This window comes from Perognathus longimembris, chromosome 28 (genome assembly GCF_023159225.1).
Source record: "Perognathus longimembris pacificus isolate PPM17 chromosome 28, ASM2315922v1, whole genome shotgun sequence".
Classification (NCBI taxonomy): Eukaryota; Metazoa; Chordata; class Mammalia; order Rodentia; family Heteromyidae; genus Perognathus; species Perognathus longimembris.
Window position 1 is genome coordinate 78,659,213 of NC_063188.1, and position 18,015 is coordinate 78,677,227.

The window sequence follows — 18,015 nt, forward strand, 5'->3', positions numbered from 1 at the left end:
AACTGGAAGAGGCCCCGTGGCTCAAACTGGCAGAGTGCTAGGCTTAAGCAAAAAAGCTCAAGGAAAGCACTCAGGCTCTGAGTTTAAGCCCAGTGATGAACTAACTAAATAAATAAACAAATAAGATCAGTGACAAGGCCCAGTCCCTGAGTTCAAGTCCAGGATCAGCACAAAAGAAAAGGCTGCTTTACTTTCATCATCGTAGGACCTACCAGATCATATGGCCCGAGTGACATCCTGCTTGACAGAGTCAGACCTGCCGCACAGTGCTTTGCTTAGCTCCAGCATGTCAGGGGCCATGTGAGATGCACCTCACCTCCTATTAATGATGGATCTTCACTCCCAGGTGGCTGTTAGGAGACTCCGTTCCAGAATCATGTCAAATATTCTCTGCGGTTTGGCCTCTTTGGCCCACTGTCCTAGGCTAGCTTCCTGCAAATGGTCTCTGAGGCAAAGGTTTGCACCCAGGAGGCTTCCTGGGAATGCTGTTGGGTCAACAAAGGTTGCATGGAGAGATAGACTGTTCTCATTTGGATAGGCTTGAAGCTTCAGCTCATTCCAGAATGAGATGATGAGTCTGGAGTGAGGCAATGAGACTGACTATCAAAAATAGGTAAGGGGCTGCCCTTGGCAAGTAGGTATAACCTCAGACAAGGCAGTTACCTGTGACAGAAATCAGTTCTCAGTGGGGACAAAGCCATCAGCTGTCAGCAGCTGATGTTCAAAATATATTAATCCTGGTTTAAAAAAACATTGAAAATGTGATATATGCTTATCATTCACACTTGCCATTAGTTTTTTTTCCAAGTCCTGGGGCTTAAACTCAAGAGCTGGGCACTGTCCTTGGGCTTCTTTGTGCTCAAGGCTACCACTCTAACACTTGAGCTACAGTACCACTTCTGGCTTTTTTATTCTGTTTATGTGGTACTGAGGAATGGAACCCAGGGCTTCATGCATGCTAGGCAAGCACTTTCCCACTAAGCTACATTCCCAGCCCTTGCCATCAGTTTATATATGAAAAATAGTTTATATAATGGACAATTCTCTCCCAATGCTTGTAACTATCAGTGATGAGGTGTGTGTGAGAGACAGACAGACACAGAGACAAAGATACCAATAGAGAGACAGAGACAGCAAAAGGAAACAGCTAGGCTAGGTATGTGGCTCAGTCGTAGAACACTTGCCTAACATGTGCAAGGCCCTGAGTTCCATTTCAAGCACCACAAAGGAAAAGGAAATAGTGTGGTTTGGTTCTCCTGTGTACATCAGTGAAGTCACCAGGGCCATTTGTGCAGTACACATGTATCAGAAAATCTAATGATGTATGTGCATGTCAGTGACTGGTAGACCTGGGAGTATCTCCTCCCATCCCCCCTCATCTTTCCTTCCATGAGAAACCTGATTGGGGATTAGCTTTTTTCTAAGGAGATGTCTGTTATGTAGGAAGCCCTAGGCAAAGAGGCCACTGGAAATTGAGCTTAGCTAGGATGGGGCAGGGATGATGACAGAGCAGTTTGTGATGTGCCTGCTGCTGCTGCTCCTCCACCTCCTTCCTGTGGCTTTCCCCTCATCCTCAGCTGCATTCCTTTCTGCCCCCATCACTGCTGGCTGCAGCTTCTTTAGAACCACCCCCAGCCAGCATGGCTCAATCTGCTGCTCCTCAGACACAACTGCCCACCCACAGTGGAGCTATGGTCTTCATAGCACAGCATGTCCATGGCTGAGATGTTCCTCTCTCAGTCCTTAGGAAAGGGCCAGAGAGAGCAGAGAGGTGCCCCATGCCATACAAGCAGACATAGGCACTGAGACCCACATGGGCACCAAAATACATACAACCACAGGACCGTGTCATGTATTTGTCCTCTGTGAGGTTCTTCTCTATGTATAAACATCCATGCAAGCCCAAAGTCTTATAATGGACACAGCACTATTCATTTTGTAACACTTTTCTAGGACATTCACAGTAGAAGTATGATGAGCAAATCATATTTTAGGAAATGCCTGCTCTTTATGGTTTATGAACACTCTTTTTTCACAGTCTGCAATGCCCTTTACAGACCTCCCCACGAGCATTACAACAGACTTCATTGTTCACAAAGCATTCACTGTTGATTTTTTTTCAAAGTAGTTCAACAAATTGAAAGCATTGCGTGGCTTCTATAGCAGCACTGAAGGGGAAAGGGGTTCAAGGGATCAACCTGGATATTGTCTTCCTTTCTGAGATTTGAGCACTAATGAATGTGCCCTTCTATTTTCCTCTCCAGGGCAAAATACTTCAAAGGGAAGAAGATCCATGGAGAAATTGACATTAAAGTAGAACAGGTAAATTGGAGCAAGTGGACTTTGGGACTCAACTGTCTAGGCTACAAAGTGATTGGTCATTTTCCTATGATATGGGTGAATCATCACTTTTCTCTCTTTTCCAGGCTGAATTCTCTGATCTCAATCTCGTGGCTCATGCCAATGGTGGATTCTCTGTGGATATGGAAGTTCTAAGGAATGGGGTCAAGGTTGTACGGTGAGTATTAAAGGGGTATCTATTGGGGGGGGGTGCTGGTCCTGGGGCTTGAACTCAGGGCCTGAGTGCTGGCACTGAGCATATTTGCTCAAGGCTGGTGCTCTACCACTTGAGTCACAGCTCCACTTTTGGCTTTATGCTGGTTAATTGGAGATAAGAGTCTCATGGACTTTCCTGCCCCAGATGGTTTCAAAGCATAATCATCAGATCTCATCCTCCTGAGTAATTAGAATTACAAGTGTGAGCCACCAGTCCCTGAATTAAAAGGGTATCATGTATGTGTGTGTGTGTGTGTGTGTGTGTGTGTGGTACTGAAGGTTAAACTCAGGCCTTGGGCTTGGTCCCTGAGCTTTTTCTGCTCAAGGCTAGATCTCTACCACTTGAGCCACAGCTCTGCTTTTGGCTGGTTAATTGCCACTGGCAATTCAACTCTAAAAAGGTGTCTTGTGGGAGAAAATGACGGAAAGAGTGACATTGGTCAAGATGCTTATAAACTGATTTGTAGAATTGAAAACCCTTTGTATACCTACTTATAAATAAAGTTTAAAAAATAATTTTAAAAAGGGGTATGCTGGTGTGATGGGAGAGGCACAGGGACTCCCCTAGAGCTTCTGCAAATGAGAATTTAGGCACAGAACATAATGAGAAAGCTTTTCTTCTGAAGAAGAGCCAAGGATCCCAGCAGGCTACAAGGCAAACTTTTCAATTATTCATGCAACATTTCTCACACATCTACTGCAGCACTTGAAATCCAACATGTATTTATTGAGCACTTACTGTGTACAAAGAGCTTTGGATGTAGTTGTGAATTAAACAAACCAAAGAGAAGACAAAAGAAAACCCCCAGGACACCTTTCTGTGAGATATACACAATACATAACAAAAATGTAAAAGTACTGAGAAAATATCAGAGTGATAGGGAAGACATAAGGGTTAGTGGATGCTTGCTGGATGTGGAGTTTGGATAGGGTAGCCTGCTAGCATGAGAGGTAGGTGAGGAACGACCTGCAGGAGGAGGAATGATCCATGCAGACACCTAGGGGGCCATATTTAGGGCAGAGGGAACAGCTCCCATAAAGAACCTGAGGCCAGAATCTGTTCCAGGCAGTTTACTTTGAGGCCAGCTGGTCGCTTAAGTGACTGTGCCCAGGGAAGTGGCAGAGAAAAATGGGGGAGCTGCACACTGACCTTGGCAAGGAGGAAGGCAGTCAGGCAAGGCTGCAAAGCTATCAGCAGATGGAGAAAGGATAAAAAACAACCCTCCGAGCAGAAGTAGCCCATCCATGTGTGCATAGGGAAGAAACCACTCTGCAATTTCTGGGAACTGTGAAGATGTACAAACTCAGTCTTTATTCATGGGTGGTGAGGAGCTTCTGGATAAACATCCAACACTTCTGTCCATTCCTCCCTTCCCTTCCTCCACACAGGTCTTTGAAACCTGACTTTGTGCTGATCCGCCAGCATGCCTTCAGCATGGCACGCAATGGAGACTACCGCAGTTTGGTCATCGGGCTGCAGTATGCTGGAATCCCCAGTGTCAACTCTTTGCATTCTGTCTACAACTTCTGTGACAAGCCTTGGGTGGTAAGTGACAGAAATGTCTCATTTATGCATGTGGGAGCTTAGAATCACTATGTGACTTTTACAAACTGAGGATGTTGAGAGGTTAATGTGTCAACTTTCAATTACTATAACAAATAACCAGAGATAATTGACTTAGAAAGAGGAAAGGTTTATTTTGGCTCACAGTTTTAGAAGTTTCAATCCATGATAAAGTGTTGCTTTGAGCCTACACTGAGGCATGGCACCATAGCAGAGAAGCATGGAAAAGCTAAGCCACTTACATTGTGGCCTAGAAGTGAAAAAGAAAGAGAGATGATTCCCCTAGTTCCCTTCAGGGGTATTCCCCTAATGACCTGAAAACTTCCTACCTCTTCAAGTTTCCACCATCTCCCAATTCTACCACTCTCTGGAATAAGCCTTTTAACATGTGGGGGGCTCTAGAGGACATGTCAGATCAATAGTGCAGCACCTGGGATCTCAGGTTGGGAACTGCTTCAGGTGAAGAACTCACTGACCTAGGTCTCCTGGTTCTTACAGTTTGCCCAGATGGTTCGACTGCACAAGAAACTGGGGACAGAGGAATTCCCTTTGATTGATCAGACCTTCTATCCCAATCACAAAGAGATGGTAAGTCTGGGGAAGGAGTTAGGACTCATACAGTATGGTCATTGGGTGTTCAGTATTATCAATGAAGGTGATATCAGAATGCCTCAGTGTGCCTAGGAAGGTCACACATTGCCTTAGGATATGGTCTACTAAGGCAGGGTAAGTGGGGCTAGGAATGTGGCCTATTGGTAAAGTGCTTGCCTAGATGCATGAAGCCCTGGGTTCGATTCCTCAGTACCACATACACAGAAAAAGCCGGACGTAGTGCTGTGGCTCAACTAGTAGAATGCTAGCCTTGAGCAAAGAGGCTCAGGGACAGTACCCAGGCCCTGTGTTCAAGCCCCAGAACTGGCAAAAAAAAAAAGGGCAGGGCAAGTGTCACATATCCAGAATGCTTGCAACCAGAAGTTTTAGATTTGAGATTTTTTTTAAAGTTTTTAATGCATTTGTATATGTATAATAAGATGTTTTGGGGTTGGACATATGGCCTAGTGGCAAGAGTGCTTGCCTTGTATACATGAAACCCTGGGTTCATTTCCTCAGCACCACATGTGTAGAAAATGGCCAGAAGTAGTGCTGTGGCTCAAGTGTCAGAGTGCTAGCCTTGAGCAAAAAAAAAAAAAAAAAAAAAAAAGCCAGGGACAGAACTCAGGCCCTGAATCCAAGGCCCAGGACTGGAAAAATAATAATAATAATAATAATAATAATAGATGTTTTGGAATGAGACCCAAGTCTAAACACAAAATTCATTTATGTTTCATATGGCACCTATATACATAAACCAAAATTAGTTGTTTGGTGGTGGTGTTTTTTTCTTTTTCTTTTGTTTTTTTTAATGCCAGTACTATGGCTTGAACTCAGGGTGTGAGTGCTGTCCCTGAACTTTTTTGTTGTTGCTGTTCAAGGCTAGTGCTCTATCATTTGAGCCACAGCTCCACTTCTGGATTTTTGTTGGTTAATTGGAGGTAAAAGCCTCACAGACTTTCCTATCCAGAATGGCTTTGATCCACAATCCTTAGGTCTCAGCCTCCTGAATAGTTAAAATCATAGACATGAACCACTGGTGCTCAGCTTGTTTGGTTGTATACCAGAGCTTAAAATTCTGGGCCTCATGCTCTTGCTCAGCTTACTTACTGTACCAATTAACCTATTCTTCCAATCCTGCTGGTTAACTGGAGATGAAGTCTTGTAGACTTTTTTGCCTGGGCTAACTTTGAGCCATGATCTTCCAGATTTCAGCTCCTGAGTAGCTAGAATTGTAGGCATGAACCAGTAGCACTTAATTTCCAAATTAGCGTTGTAGACTATTTTTCACGACCCTGTATTTTGACTGGGACTTGTCATATGAAGTCAGGTGTAGGTTATGGGTGTGGCATCATGTTGGAACAGAAAACATCTCAGAGTTTGGAACATTTCAGATTTTGAAGTTTTGTGTTAGGAATGTTCAACCTGTACTATGAATTTATTAGTGGCTATAAGTGTGAATTGAGTCATCAATCCCAATATTTGTCAAATCTTGTTGATTATGTTATCTGTTCTTGTCAGTATTAAAATGCCTTTCAAGTATATATTAACAGAATGAACGCAAGTAATCAGATTACACTGTAAAAATCAAGTTATTGTTACTAACATTATAAAATATTTCTCCTAATAGAGTATTTTCATTTTTGGCAGTACCGGGTTTTACTTCAGAAACCCACACTCTTGCTGGCTTCTTGTTGGTTATTGTAGAGATTGAATTGTGCAAGATCTGGGATAGTTTTGAACCACAATCCTCCAGATCAAAGCTTCTTGAATAGCTAGAATTTTTTTTTTTTTTTTGCCAGTCCTGGGCCCTGAACTCAGGGCCTGAGCGCTGTCCCTGGCTTTTTTTTGCTCAAGGCTAGCACTCTGCCACTTGAGCTACAGCGCCACTTCCAGCCGTTTTCTATATATGTGGTGCTGAGGAATCAAACTTTGGGCTTCATGTATACGAGGCAAGCACTCTTGCCACTAGGCCATATTCCCAGCCCCGAGTAGCTAGAATTATAGGCATAAGCCACTAGCACCTGACTGATATAAATTCTACCCAAATTTCAAATCAGTAGTGCCAATAAAAATTGTAGCAATTTTACAAATTAAACTGATCAGAAATAGAAATTGAGTCATTGGTTACTATTATCATAAAATGTAGTCATTAATATCATAAATAATCACAAATACTATAAATTATTAATGTGAATTATGAGTATCAATTTTATGAATAAATTATAATTCTGACTGAAAACAAAATAGAGTATCATCAAAGATTAGCTATTATTACAAATTATCCATATTACAAATTACACTCTCATAATAATTGTATATTTTTAAATAAGCTAAAAAAGAATTATTATTGCTAATATTAAATGTAATAAATATAATTTATTCATAATATTATAAATTAGGTTTATTAATATAACTAATTAGTACTTAAATTGTGAATTAAGCTATAATTACTAGGAGAAATAAAATTATATCTGGATGCTAGTGGCTCACACCTGTAATTCTAGCTACTCAAGAGGGTGAGATCTTAGAATCGAGGTTTGAAACCAGCCCCAAAAGAAAAATCCATGAGACTCTTATTTCCAATTAACCAGCAAAAAGCCAGAAGTAGAGTTATGGCTCAACTATAGAATGCTAGCGATGAGGGGGGCTGGGAATATGGCCTACTGGCAAGAGTGCTTGCCTCGAATGCTAGCGATGAGCAAGCCAAGGACATACTCAAGGCCCTGTCTCATACTGGCAAAACAAAAAAAGACAAAAACAGTGCTATAATTTAAGTTCACTAAGGAAATCCAATTTGTCTATCATTATTATTACTACACATTATTGGAGAGACAAGATAGGAGAATGCAGTTAAGAGTATGGGTCCTGGGGCTGGGAATATGGCCTAGTGGCAAGAGTGCTTGACTCGTATACATGAAGCCCTAGGTTCGATTCCCCAGCACCACATATATAGAATTGGCCAGAAGTTGTGCTGTGGCTCAAATTGGCAGAGTGCTAAAAGAAGCAAACAGAAGCCAGGGACAGTGCCCAGGCCCTGAGTTCAAGCCCCAGGACTGGCCAAAAAAAAAAAGAGTATGGGCCCTGTAACCAGAATACTGTACGGAAATCTTAGCTCCACAACTTAGCAACTACTTAACATGGGATAAGTTACACTGATTAATGGGAGATTTCCCATGCAAACTATAGGTAGTAATAGTTCCTGCCTCATAGAGTTGATGTGATAGTTAAATTACTTACTAAATGTAAAGTGGTTAAAATAGTGCTTCTGGCCTATCTTCACCACTGCCTCAGTGTTAACAAAGTTCTCTGTTCCTACTTGATTGTTGTGTTTTGTTTTATTTTTATCACGAGAGCACGTTGGACTTTCTGAAATGTTTTTGCTATGTTTATTGACATGATCGTGTGTCTTTTTTCCTTTATTTTATGGCTATATTACATCATATTAATTAAGTTAAATTTTTCATAAGAGTCAATAGGTTCATAAATTTGTTTATAATGTATCTGGGTGTAGACATTTTCATTCCTGTGCTAAATCTTGGTGTAAACCCTTCTTTTGTGTTGTGGTATTTTGCTGAAGGTTAAGTAATCTATGTTCAAAGAATAACTTCTTTTCATAATGATATCTTCAGTTTGGGTATCAGGGTAACATTGTCCTTATAGAAAGAATTGGAGGGCTGGGAATATGGCCTAGTGGCAAGAGTGCTTGCCTCGTATACATGAAGCCCTGGGTTCGATTCCCCAGCACCACATATATAGAAAATGGCCAGAAGTGGCGCTGTGGCTCAAGTGGCAGAGTGCTAGCCTTGAGCAAAAAAGAAGCCCAGGACAGTGCTCAGGCCCTGAGTTCACGGCCTAGGACTGGCAAAAAAAAAAAAAAAAAAAAGAAAGAATTGGACAGTATTCCCTCCTCTTGTGTTTTTGGGAAAATGGATGCTTTTCTTTTTGACATTTGGTCAAATTTACCAGTGAAGGCATTTAGTACTGGGCATTTCTTCATAGGAAGTTTTTAAGATTTGAATCTATCCAGGTGCTGGGGCCTCATACCTCTTACCCTAGCTACTCAAGAGGCTGAAATCTGAGGATCATAGTTTAAAGCCAGCCTAAGCAGTCCAATCTAAGAGATTCTTATCTCTAATTGATCAGCAAAAAGATACCAATGTAGGTGCAGTTTAAGTGGTAGAGTGCCAGCCTGGAGTGAAAAAGCTTAGCAAGAGCATGGGGCCTTGAGTTGAAGCTCCAGTACTGGCACACGTGTGCATGCATCTGCGCGCACTCACACACATACATACACACACACACACACACACACGATTCTAATCTAGTCTCTTGGTTTATTATATGTCTGTTTAGATTTCTACCTTTTTATTCTGAAATAAAGATCTTTGCCAGGCACTGGTGGCGGGAGCCTAGCTACACAAGAGGCTTGGAACTGAAGATCACAGTTCAAAGCCAGCCTGGGCAGAAAAGTCCATGAGACTATCTCCAATAAACGACACAGAAAAAGCAGATATAGTGCTGTGACTCATGTGAAGAGTGCTAGCCTTGAACACAGAGAGACTCAGGGATAGCACTCAGGCCCTGAGTTCAAGCCCCAGGACTGGCAAAAAATATATAAATAAAATATTGGTTTCATATAAAGTTAGTGTTTTTATAATTAGGATAAAGTAAATACATGTGGGAACCCATTACTTCAGGTCACTAACAGTAGAAATTACTTCCATAGATTTATTTTTAATTATTTTATTGTGGGGCTAGTACTGGAACTTAAACTCAGGACCTTTCACTCTTGCTTGGCTTCTTTTGCATAAAGCTGGCATTGAACCACACCTCCACTTCTGGAGTCTCACAGACTTTTCTGCCTAGGCTAGCTTTGAACCATAATTCTCAGATCTCAGCCTCCTGAGTAGCTAGAATTACAGGTATGAGCCACTAGCCCCTGGCTTTTCCTCACATTGTTATGAACATCAAGTAGTTGTACAATGGGGTTTCATTTTGACATGTCTATATGTACATACCTTGATCAGACCTCCCACTCCATTCCTCTTCCTCATCCCCCTTACCTTTTACTCATATACCATTGTTTTGTTTTGTTTTGCCAGTCCTGGGCCTTGAACTCAGGGCCTAAGCACTGTCCTGGCTTCTTTTTGCTCAAGGCTATCACTCTGCCATTTGAGCCACAGCGATACTTCTGGCCGTTTTCTATGTATGTGGTGCTAGGGAATTGAACCCTAGGTGTCATGTATGCGAGGCAAGCACTCTTGCCACTAGGCCATATTCCCAGCCCATCTTTACCCATTTATCTGTTTATAGGTACCTAGGCTGATTCTGTTGCTTGGCTATTGTGAACCAGCAGTACTACCAAACATGAATGTGCAGATATTTCTATTTTATGCTGGCTTAACAATCCTTCAGATAAATGCTCAGGAGTGGCGTAGTAGGATCCTATTTTCAGTTTGTTGAAGAACCTCACATATTAGCTGCACTAATTTACATTTCCACCCACATTGTATAAAGGTTCATCTTCCTCTACATTTTAACAGCCAGAATTTGTGGGGTTTTTTGTTTGTTTCCTTTTCTTATTTTTAGTGGTACTGGAGTTTGAACTAAGGGTCATGTTCTTGCTAGGCAGATGGTCTACCATTTGAGACACAACTCCACTCATTTTGTTTTCTTATGCTTTTTTCTTGTATTCTTTTTTTATTGTCAAACTGATGTACAGAGAGGTTACAGTTTCATACATTAAGCATTGGATACATTTCTTGTACTATTTGTTACCTCCTCCCTCATTCCCCCCTCTCCCCTCCTTTTTTTTTTTTCTCTCAAGGCTAGCACTCTATCTCTTGAGCCACAGTACCACTTCTGGCTTTTTTCTACAGATGTGGTGTTGAGGAATCGAACCTAGGGCTTCATGTATATGAGGCAAGAACTCTACCACTAGGCCATATTCCCAGCCCTCTTGTATTCTTTTTTTCCACACAAGAGACATTTATTTCTCACAGTTCTGGTGGCTAGTAAGTCAGAGATCAGGATGCCAGCGTGGGTAGATTCTGGTGAGGTCTCACCACTTGGCCTACAAAGAGCTGTCTTAGGACTACACCCTCATTTAGTGGGCGGGGCAAAGCAAGAGTTTTGTTTTTTTTTTTTTTGTTTTTTTTTTTATTATAGCCTCCCGATTAGGATAAGATGAAATCTCAATGTAGCTTTTTATTTGTATTTTTTGGACAGGATGCTGTTACTGCGCTTTTGTGCTCAAAGCTAGTGCTCTGTCACTTGAGCCAGAGCTCCACTTCTGGCTTTTGTGGTGATTTATTGGAGATATGAGTTTCAGACTTTCCTGCCCAGGCTGGCTTGGAACCTAAATTCTCAGACATCAGCTTCCTAAGTAGCTAGGATTACAGCCATGATTATGCTTTGAATTTCATACCTATCATTATATCCCCTTTTTATCTCTACTTTTATTAATTTGGGTCCTCTTTCTTTTGCTTTTGGTTTGACTAAGAATTGGTCAGTATTCTTTGTATTGTTCTTCTAGTCTCCATTTTACTAATTACCACTCTCATCTTTATTCTGTTTCTATCTACTGATTTGGGGTTTGGTTTGTCCTTTTTTTCCTAAGGCTTTGAGGTGTATCATTAAGTTATAGGCCTCCATGTGTCTGTAGAGTTTCTATAGTTTTTGTTGCTACTGATATCTAATTTGGTTCCATTATGATCAGATAAAATTGAAAAAAGTATTTCAGTTTTCTTGTATTCATTAAAACTTGTTTTATGACCAAAAATGTGATCTATTTTGGAGAAAGATCTGAGGGCTGCTGAAAAGAATGTATATTCAGCATCTGTCCTGTGAAATATTTTGTAGAAGTCTGTTAAGTCATTTGTGTTGTGGTACAGTTTAACCTGGAAGTTCCTTTGGTGATTAATGTATTTTTGTCAGTATTGGTGCTTGAACTCAGGGCCTCATGCTCTTGCCGGTTAATTGGAGATAAGAGTAAGAAAAACTGATGAGGCTGGCTTTAAAAATTGATCCTCAGGGGCTGGGAATATGGCCTAGTGGCAAGAGTGCTTGCCTCGTATACATGAGGCCCTGGGTTCGATTCCCCAGCACCACATATACAGAAAATGGCCAGAAGTGGCGCTGTGGCTCAAGTGGCAGAGTACTAGCCTTGAGCAAGAAGAAGCCAGGGACAGTGCTCAGGCCCTGAGTCCAAGCCCCAGGACTGGCCAAAAATAAATAAATAAATAAATAAAATAAATAAATAAAAATTGATCCTCAGATTCAACCTCATGAGTATCTGGGATTACTTACTAATTTTGGTTTAAAATCTACTTTAGTAGGCTTTTTTTTTGGCGGGGGGGTTAGCAGCCCTATTTTCTTTCTTAGTGTTTTTGACTATAATGTGATGAGAGAGGCAGTTTTCTGGTTGTATCTACTTGGGATTCTAAGTGATTCTATATTTGTATATCTATATATTTCTCTAGATTGGGGAAACTTTCTGTTATAATTTCATTGAATCTACATTCTTAGTTTTATCTCATATCCCTTTTCTCCATATATTCTTAGGTCGATTCTCCTTACCATATCTCTGAGATCTTGAAAGTTGTGATCATGCTCATTCCTTTCTTAATTGCTATCTGATGTAATATTTCCTTGATTTATATTTATTCAGTACATTATTCTTTGCCCTTGATCTAATATGTTGGTGATTCTTCCATGAAATGAAGACAGTTCATTTGTTATTGAGTAGTTTCTAATATTTCTGTTTGTTTCAGAATTTCAGTATTCTTGCTGAGTTTTTTATCCATTACTGATTTACTCACCTGGATCTTGAATTGAATTCCTTGCTTTATTTAGATGTCTGTTTGAATCTCCTTTGAGATCATAGATCTTTTTTTTTTTTTTTTTTGCCAGTCCTGGGGCTTAGACTCAGGGCCTGAGCACTGTCCCTGGCTTCTTTTTGCTCAAGGCTAGCACTCTACCACTTGAGCCACAGCGCCACTTCTGGCCTTTTCTATATATGTGGTGTTAAGGAATCGAACCCAGGGCGTCATGTATACGAGGCAAGCACACTTGCCACTAGGCCATATTTCCAGCCCCCCCTTTTTTTTAATGTCTAACGTCTCAAGTCCTTTTTTTTTTTTTTCCTGTCCAGGGGCTTGGACTCAGGGCCCGAGCACTGTCCCTGGCTGTGTATTTTTGCTCAAAGCTAGCAAGCACTCTGCCACTTGGGACACAGTGCCACTTCTGGCCATTTTCTGTATATGTGGTGCTGGGGAATTGAACCCAGGGCTTCATGTATGCAAAGCAAACACTCTTGCCACTAGGCCATATCCCCAGCCCATAGATCATTTTTTAAATGAACTTTTGATTTCTTTGACATTTCAACCATTCCAATATCTTAGAATTTGCGTACAGAGGAGTTATGGGCTGTTGGAGGAATCGCATTGCCTTTTTTTCATATTTCTTGGGTTTTTAGGTTACAAATTGCCCATTTCTGTGATGGATATCTTTTCCAATTGTATTCGGTTGACTTTTTCAGTAAGCAGTCCTATCTTGAGGGATCAAAGAGAGAAAATACACCAGTAAAAAATAGCAATACCTACATCCATTTTAGAGGCTTAATTTCTTGTGTGTACAAGGACCCTCTCTTGGCATGCAAGGGGCTTTGAAGCCTATGAGATAGACAGGTTCCCACTAGCTGCACTAGATCCCAAGCTTATGCCTCTTGGAGTAACTAGTGAGAAAGCCTAGGAGTCTCCCCTAAAATGCATTGGAGAGTAGGGATAGCAAAGAAAACAAAACACTGAGTTTTGCACTTGTATTGTAGCTTTAAGTCTCCCCTACTCAGGGTATCAGCTTTGGAGCTACAGACTGACTCCTGCCGTTCTTTGTATCACTTTTCTGTTTCTCTATGCTTTTTGGCAATCATATCATCTTTTTGGCGATTCCTGGTGTTCTTCCACTATTTCTGTATTTGGAATATAGTCGTCCCTATTACTCTGACTACTCTCATTCGTATGAAAGTAAATTTCTGTTTTAAAGTCTATTTTATTGATATTAATATAGCAATTACAGTTCTTTGCATGTATGTGTGTGCGCGTGCGCACACATGTGCTGGTACTGGGCCTTGAACTCAGGGAATAGATACTGTTCCTGAGCTTTCTTCCTTAAGGCTGCCACTCTATTACTTGAGACACAGCTCCAATTCTAGTTTTTGGTGGTTAATTGAAGAACAGAATCTCATGAACTTTCCTGCCAAGGCTGGCTTCGAACTGCAATCCTCAGATTTCAGCCTCCTAAGTAGCTAGGATTACAAACATGCGCCACCAGTGCCCAGCTACAGTTCTTTTTTTTTTCATTTTGTATTTTATTTTATTTTATGCCAGTTGTGGGGCTTGAACTCAGGGCCTGAGCACTATCTCTGGCTTCTTTTTACTCAAGGCTGGCACTCTGCCACTTGAGCCACAGCGCCACTTCCGGCTTTTTTCTATATATGTGGTGCTAAGGAATCGAACACAGGGTTTCATGTATGCTAGGCAAGCACTCTACCACTAAGTCACATTCCTAGCCCCTACAGTCCCTTTTTGCCTGTGCTGGGGTTTGAACTCTGGGTCTAGGCACTGTCTCTAAATTTTACTGCTCAAGGCTAGTGCTCTGCCACTTTGAACCACAGCTCCACTTCCAGCTTTTTATGCTTAATTGGAGATGAGTCTCATGGACTTTATTGCTTAGGATGACTTTGAGATATGGCGTCATATCTCAGCATTCCTAGGGTTGTAGTCGTAAGCCACGAGCACCTGGCTACAGGTTATTTTTGTATGATTTCATTTGTAAATCTTTTTCCATGTACTCATTTTCATCTACTTTTCCTTTTGAATCTAAAATGTATCTCTTGTAGGCAACACATGTTTTCTTCATGTTTTTCACCCAGCTAGTCTATTTATACTTTTAATTAATTCATTAATTAGCTTATTTATTTTTGTGCTCGTACTGGGTTTTGAAATCAGGGCCTCATGCTCTCCATTGGTGTTTTCCACTCATGGCTGATATTCCATCACTTGGACCAAATTTCCACTTCTAGCTTTTTGCTGGTTAATTGGAGATAAGTGTCTCATGGACTTTTCTGCCTAGGCTGGCTTCAAACCACAATCATAAGATCTCAGCCTCCTAAGTAGCTAGGATTACAGGCATGAGCCACCAGTACCCAACTTGATAAATTAGAGTTTATTATTGTAAGCTTTCCTTCTTTCATTTTTTTGATTTATTGAAACACGTTATTATATAGCCCAAGCTGGCTTCAAACTTGTGATTCTCCTGCCTCTGCCTCCTGAATGCTGGGATTATAGGTATGTGCCACAATATCTCGTTTTCTTTTATTCCTATGCTTGAAATTTTGCTATCCTTTATTTCTATACTCGTCCATTAATGCTGTGTTAAATACATGCCTACTAATCATGTGTGGGGGTATGGGTTTGTGTGTGTGTGTGTGTGTGTGTGTGTGTGTGTGTGTGTATGCATGCCATTTGGGGGGGGGGTTGAACTGAGAACCCGGGTACTGTACCTTAGCTTTTGTGTACAAGACTGGCACTTGAGCCACAGCTCTACTTCTAGCTTTTAGTGGTAAATTAAAGATCAGAATCTCATGGACTTTCCTTCCTCAACTGGCTTTGAGCCAGGATCCCAATATTTCAGTCTCCTGAGTACTATGTTTACAGGTGTGAGCCACTGATGTGCAGCTCATTTCATGTCTTTAATTGATTTTTATATGCATAGTGTGCATAAGGCCCAGAATTCAATACTCTGATAGATAAATACATTTATTTATTCCAGTAATTTCCCTGGGGTTAAAATTGACATCATAATTCATACTAATTAATATCAAGACAATATCAGTAATTAAAAAATGCCACTTTTATTTTTGACAGTCATGGAGTTTGAACTCTGGACTTGGGATCTGTCCCTAGGCTTTTGTGCTCAAGGCCAGCACTCTATCACTTGAGCCACAGGTCTACCTGCAGCTTTTTGTGGTTAATTGGAGATAAAAGTCTTTCCTGCCTGGGCTGGCTTCAAACTGTAATCCTCAGTTTTCAGCCTTCTGAGTAGCTAGGATTACAAGCATGAACCACCAGCACCTGGCAAAAAAAAAAAAACAAAAAAAAAACGTACCTCTTTATACATAAATTATCATACACTTTCTCTGTTATTGTCATGTAAATACCATTTTACATATTATGGACCCATAAATATGCCTTAATGAATTGATGGCAGTTTTTTGTTTCCCTCTTCATATTCTAATTTCTTGAAAGATAATTTTGATGGTTACAGTGTTCTTGGTTGATAGTCTTTTTTCTTTCACCACTTTGGATATGTTGTCCTACTGCATCCTGACTTCCAAAAGTTGTAATGAGATATAAGCTTCTAATCTACTGGGAATCTTTTGTGCATACATCCTATGTCATAATATACTACTTTCAAGATTACCTCTTTTACCTTTAATAAGTTTGTGATGTGTTCAAGTATATGTCATCCAGGTATATATTTCTTTGAATTAATTATACTTGAAGTTCAGTGATCTTGTTGAATCTATAGATTATTGTTTTTCATCAAATTTGGAGGTTTCCGCCAACATTCCTTAAAATATTCTTTCTTTCTTTCAGCCAGGCCTGGGGCTTGAACTCAGGGCCTGGGCACTGTCTCTGCGCTTCTTCGTGTTGAAGGCTAGTGCTCTACCACTTGAGCCACAGCACCACTTCTGGCTTTTTCTGAATAGTTTATTGGAGATAAGAGTCTCACAGACTTTAGTGCATGGGCTGGCTTTGAACCATGATTCTCAGATCTCAGCCTCCTGAATAGCTAGGATTACAGGCATGAGCCACTAGTGCCCGCAAAATAGTCTTTCTTGCTTTCTTTTCTTTTTGTGTTGGATGTGGGACTTGAACTCAGAGCCTGGGAGCTGTCCCTGAACCTCTTTGTGCTGAAGGCTAGCGTTCTACCACCTGAGACACAGCGCCACTTCTGGCTTTTGAGGGGTTAATTGGAGATGAGAGTGACACGTTGACTTTTCTGCCCAGGCTGGCTTTGAACCATGATCCTCAGATCTCAGCCTCCTGAGTAGTTAGGATTACAGGCGTGAGACACTGGCACCTAGCAAAATATTCTTTCTGGGAATCTTTCCCTCTCTTCCTTCTTTTACGATTCTCATTCTGTGTGTGTGTGTGTGTGTGTGTGTGTGTGTGTGTGTGTGTGTGTGTGTGTGTGTGTGTGTGTGTTATGCTTGATAGGTTTGATGATGTTAAATATGTCTCTAAGGCTCTGTTTATTTTGCTTATTTTGTTTTCTGTTTCTCATATTGGATAATCTCAACTGACTTTGCTTCAAAACACTTATTCTGAGTTTTCATTTCAGTTATTGTGCTTTTCACTTCCAGGATTTTTATTTTCTATAATCTGCTTTATTATATTCTTTATGGTGATAATGTTCATACAGTTCTTTAGTTCATTAAGCATAATTTTGTTTAGTACTTTAGAAAATATCAAAAGTTACTGCTTTATAGTCTTTGTCCATTAACCATAGCAACTGAGGAGATTTCTTAGTGGCAGTGTCTATTGACTGATACTATTATCAGAGTTTGTGGCCAATGAGACTGGCTATGGGTACTAATGCTTGCCTGCAGTAAAAGAAAATAATGCAATATATAGAAAAATGAACTCATTTATTTGGGCCTAGACAGAAGAGTGAGAAATTGTTAATCTATCTCCATTTTTTTCTTACATTACAACTTACAGGGAAAAAAGATGAAACAAATGCTAGGAAAGATGCATATGGAGATAGTATTTCTTCTGGAAGTTGAGTCTTGTGGTATCATGATTATTGTAGGTAGCTCATTTTCATTCCCAATGTGGTATTTCCTGCAGGACTCACAATTCCCAAGGCCCCATTAAAATTTCTACATTTGTCTTGTCTATTATTCAATCTTGAGGATTGGGGATGCTTTGATATCTATTTCTGAATTAGTACAGATTCCATCAATGGCATCTGAAGCATATTGGTTTAAAAGAAAGAGAGCTGGGTGCTGGTGGCTCACACCTACAATTCTAAGTACCTGGGAGGCTGAGATCTATGGATGGTGGTTTGAAGCTAGTCCAGGTAGACAAATTCTTGAAATTCTTATCTCCAAATAACAAGCAAAACATCTGGAAGTAGAAGTGTAGATCAAGTGGCAGAATGCCAACCAGGAGCAAAAAGTCAAGCTAGGCCTGAGTTCAAGCCCCAGCACCAAAAAGAAAGAAAGAGGGAGGGAGGGA

At 40.7% G+C, this 18,015-nt stretch overlaps 1 protein-coding gene across 3 annotated transcripts in view; it reads left to right on the top strand.

The window, feature by feature from the left end:
* The window catches only part of Syn1 (synapsin I), a 71,753-nt gene that overhangs the window by 9,681 nt on the left and 44,057 nt on the right, over positions 1–18,015 (top strand). For all 3 annotated transcript variants that reach the window (XM_048335687.1, XM_048335689.1, XM_048335688.1), the window contains exons 2-5: positions 2,265–2,322; positions 2,427–2,518; positions 3,946–4,102; positions 4,619–4,708. In XM_048335687.1, the coding sequence (XP_048191644.1) occupies positions 2,265–2,322; positions 2,427–2,518; positions 3,946–4,102; positions 4,619–4,708 (397 nt within the window). The remainder of the gene's footprint in view (positions 1–2,264; positions 2,323–2,426; positions 2,519–3,945; positions 4,103–4,618; positions 4,709–18,015) is intronic.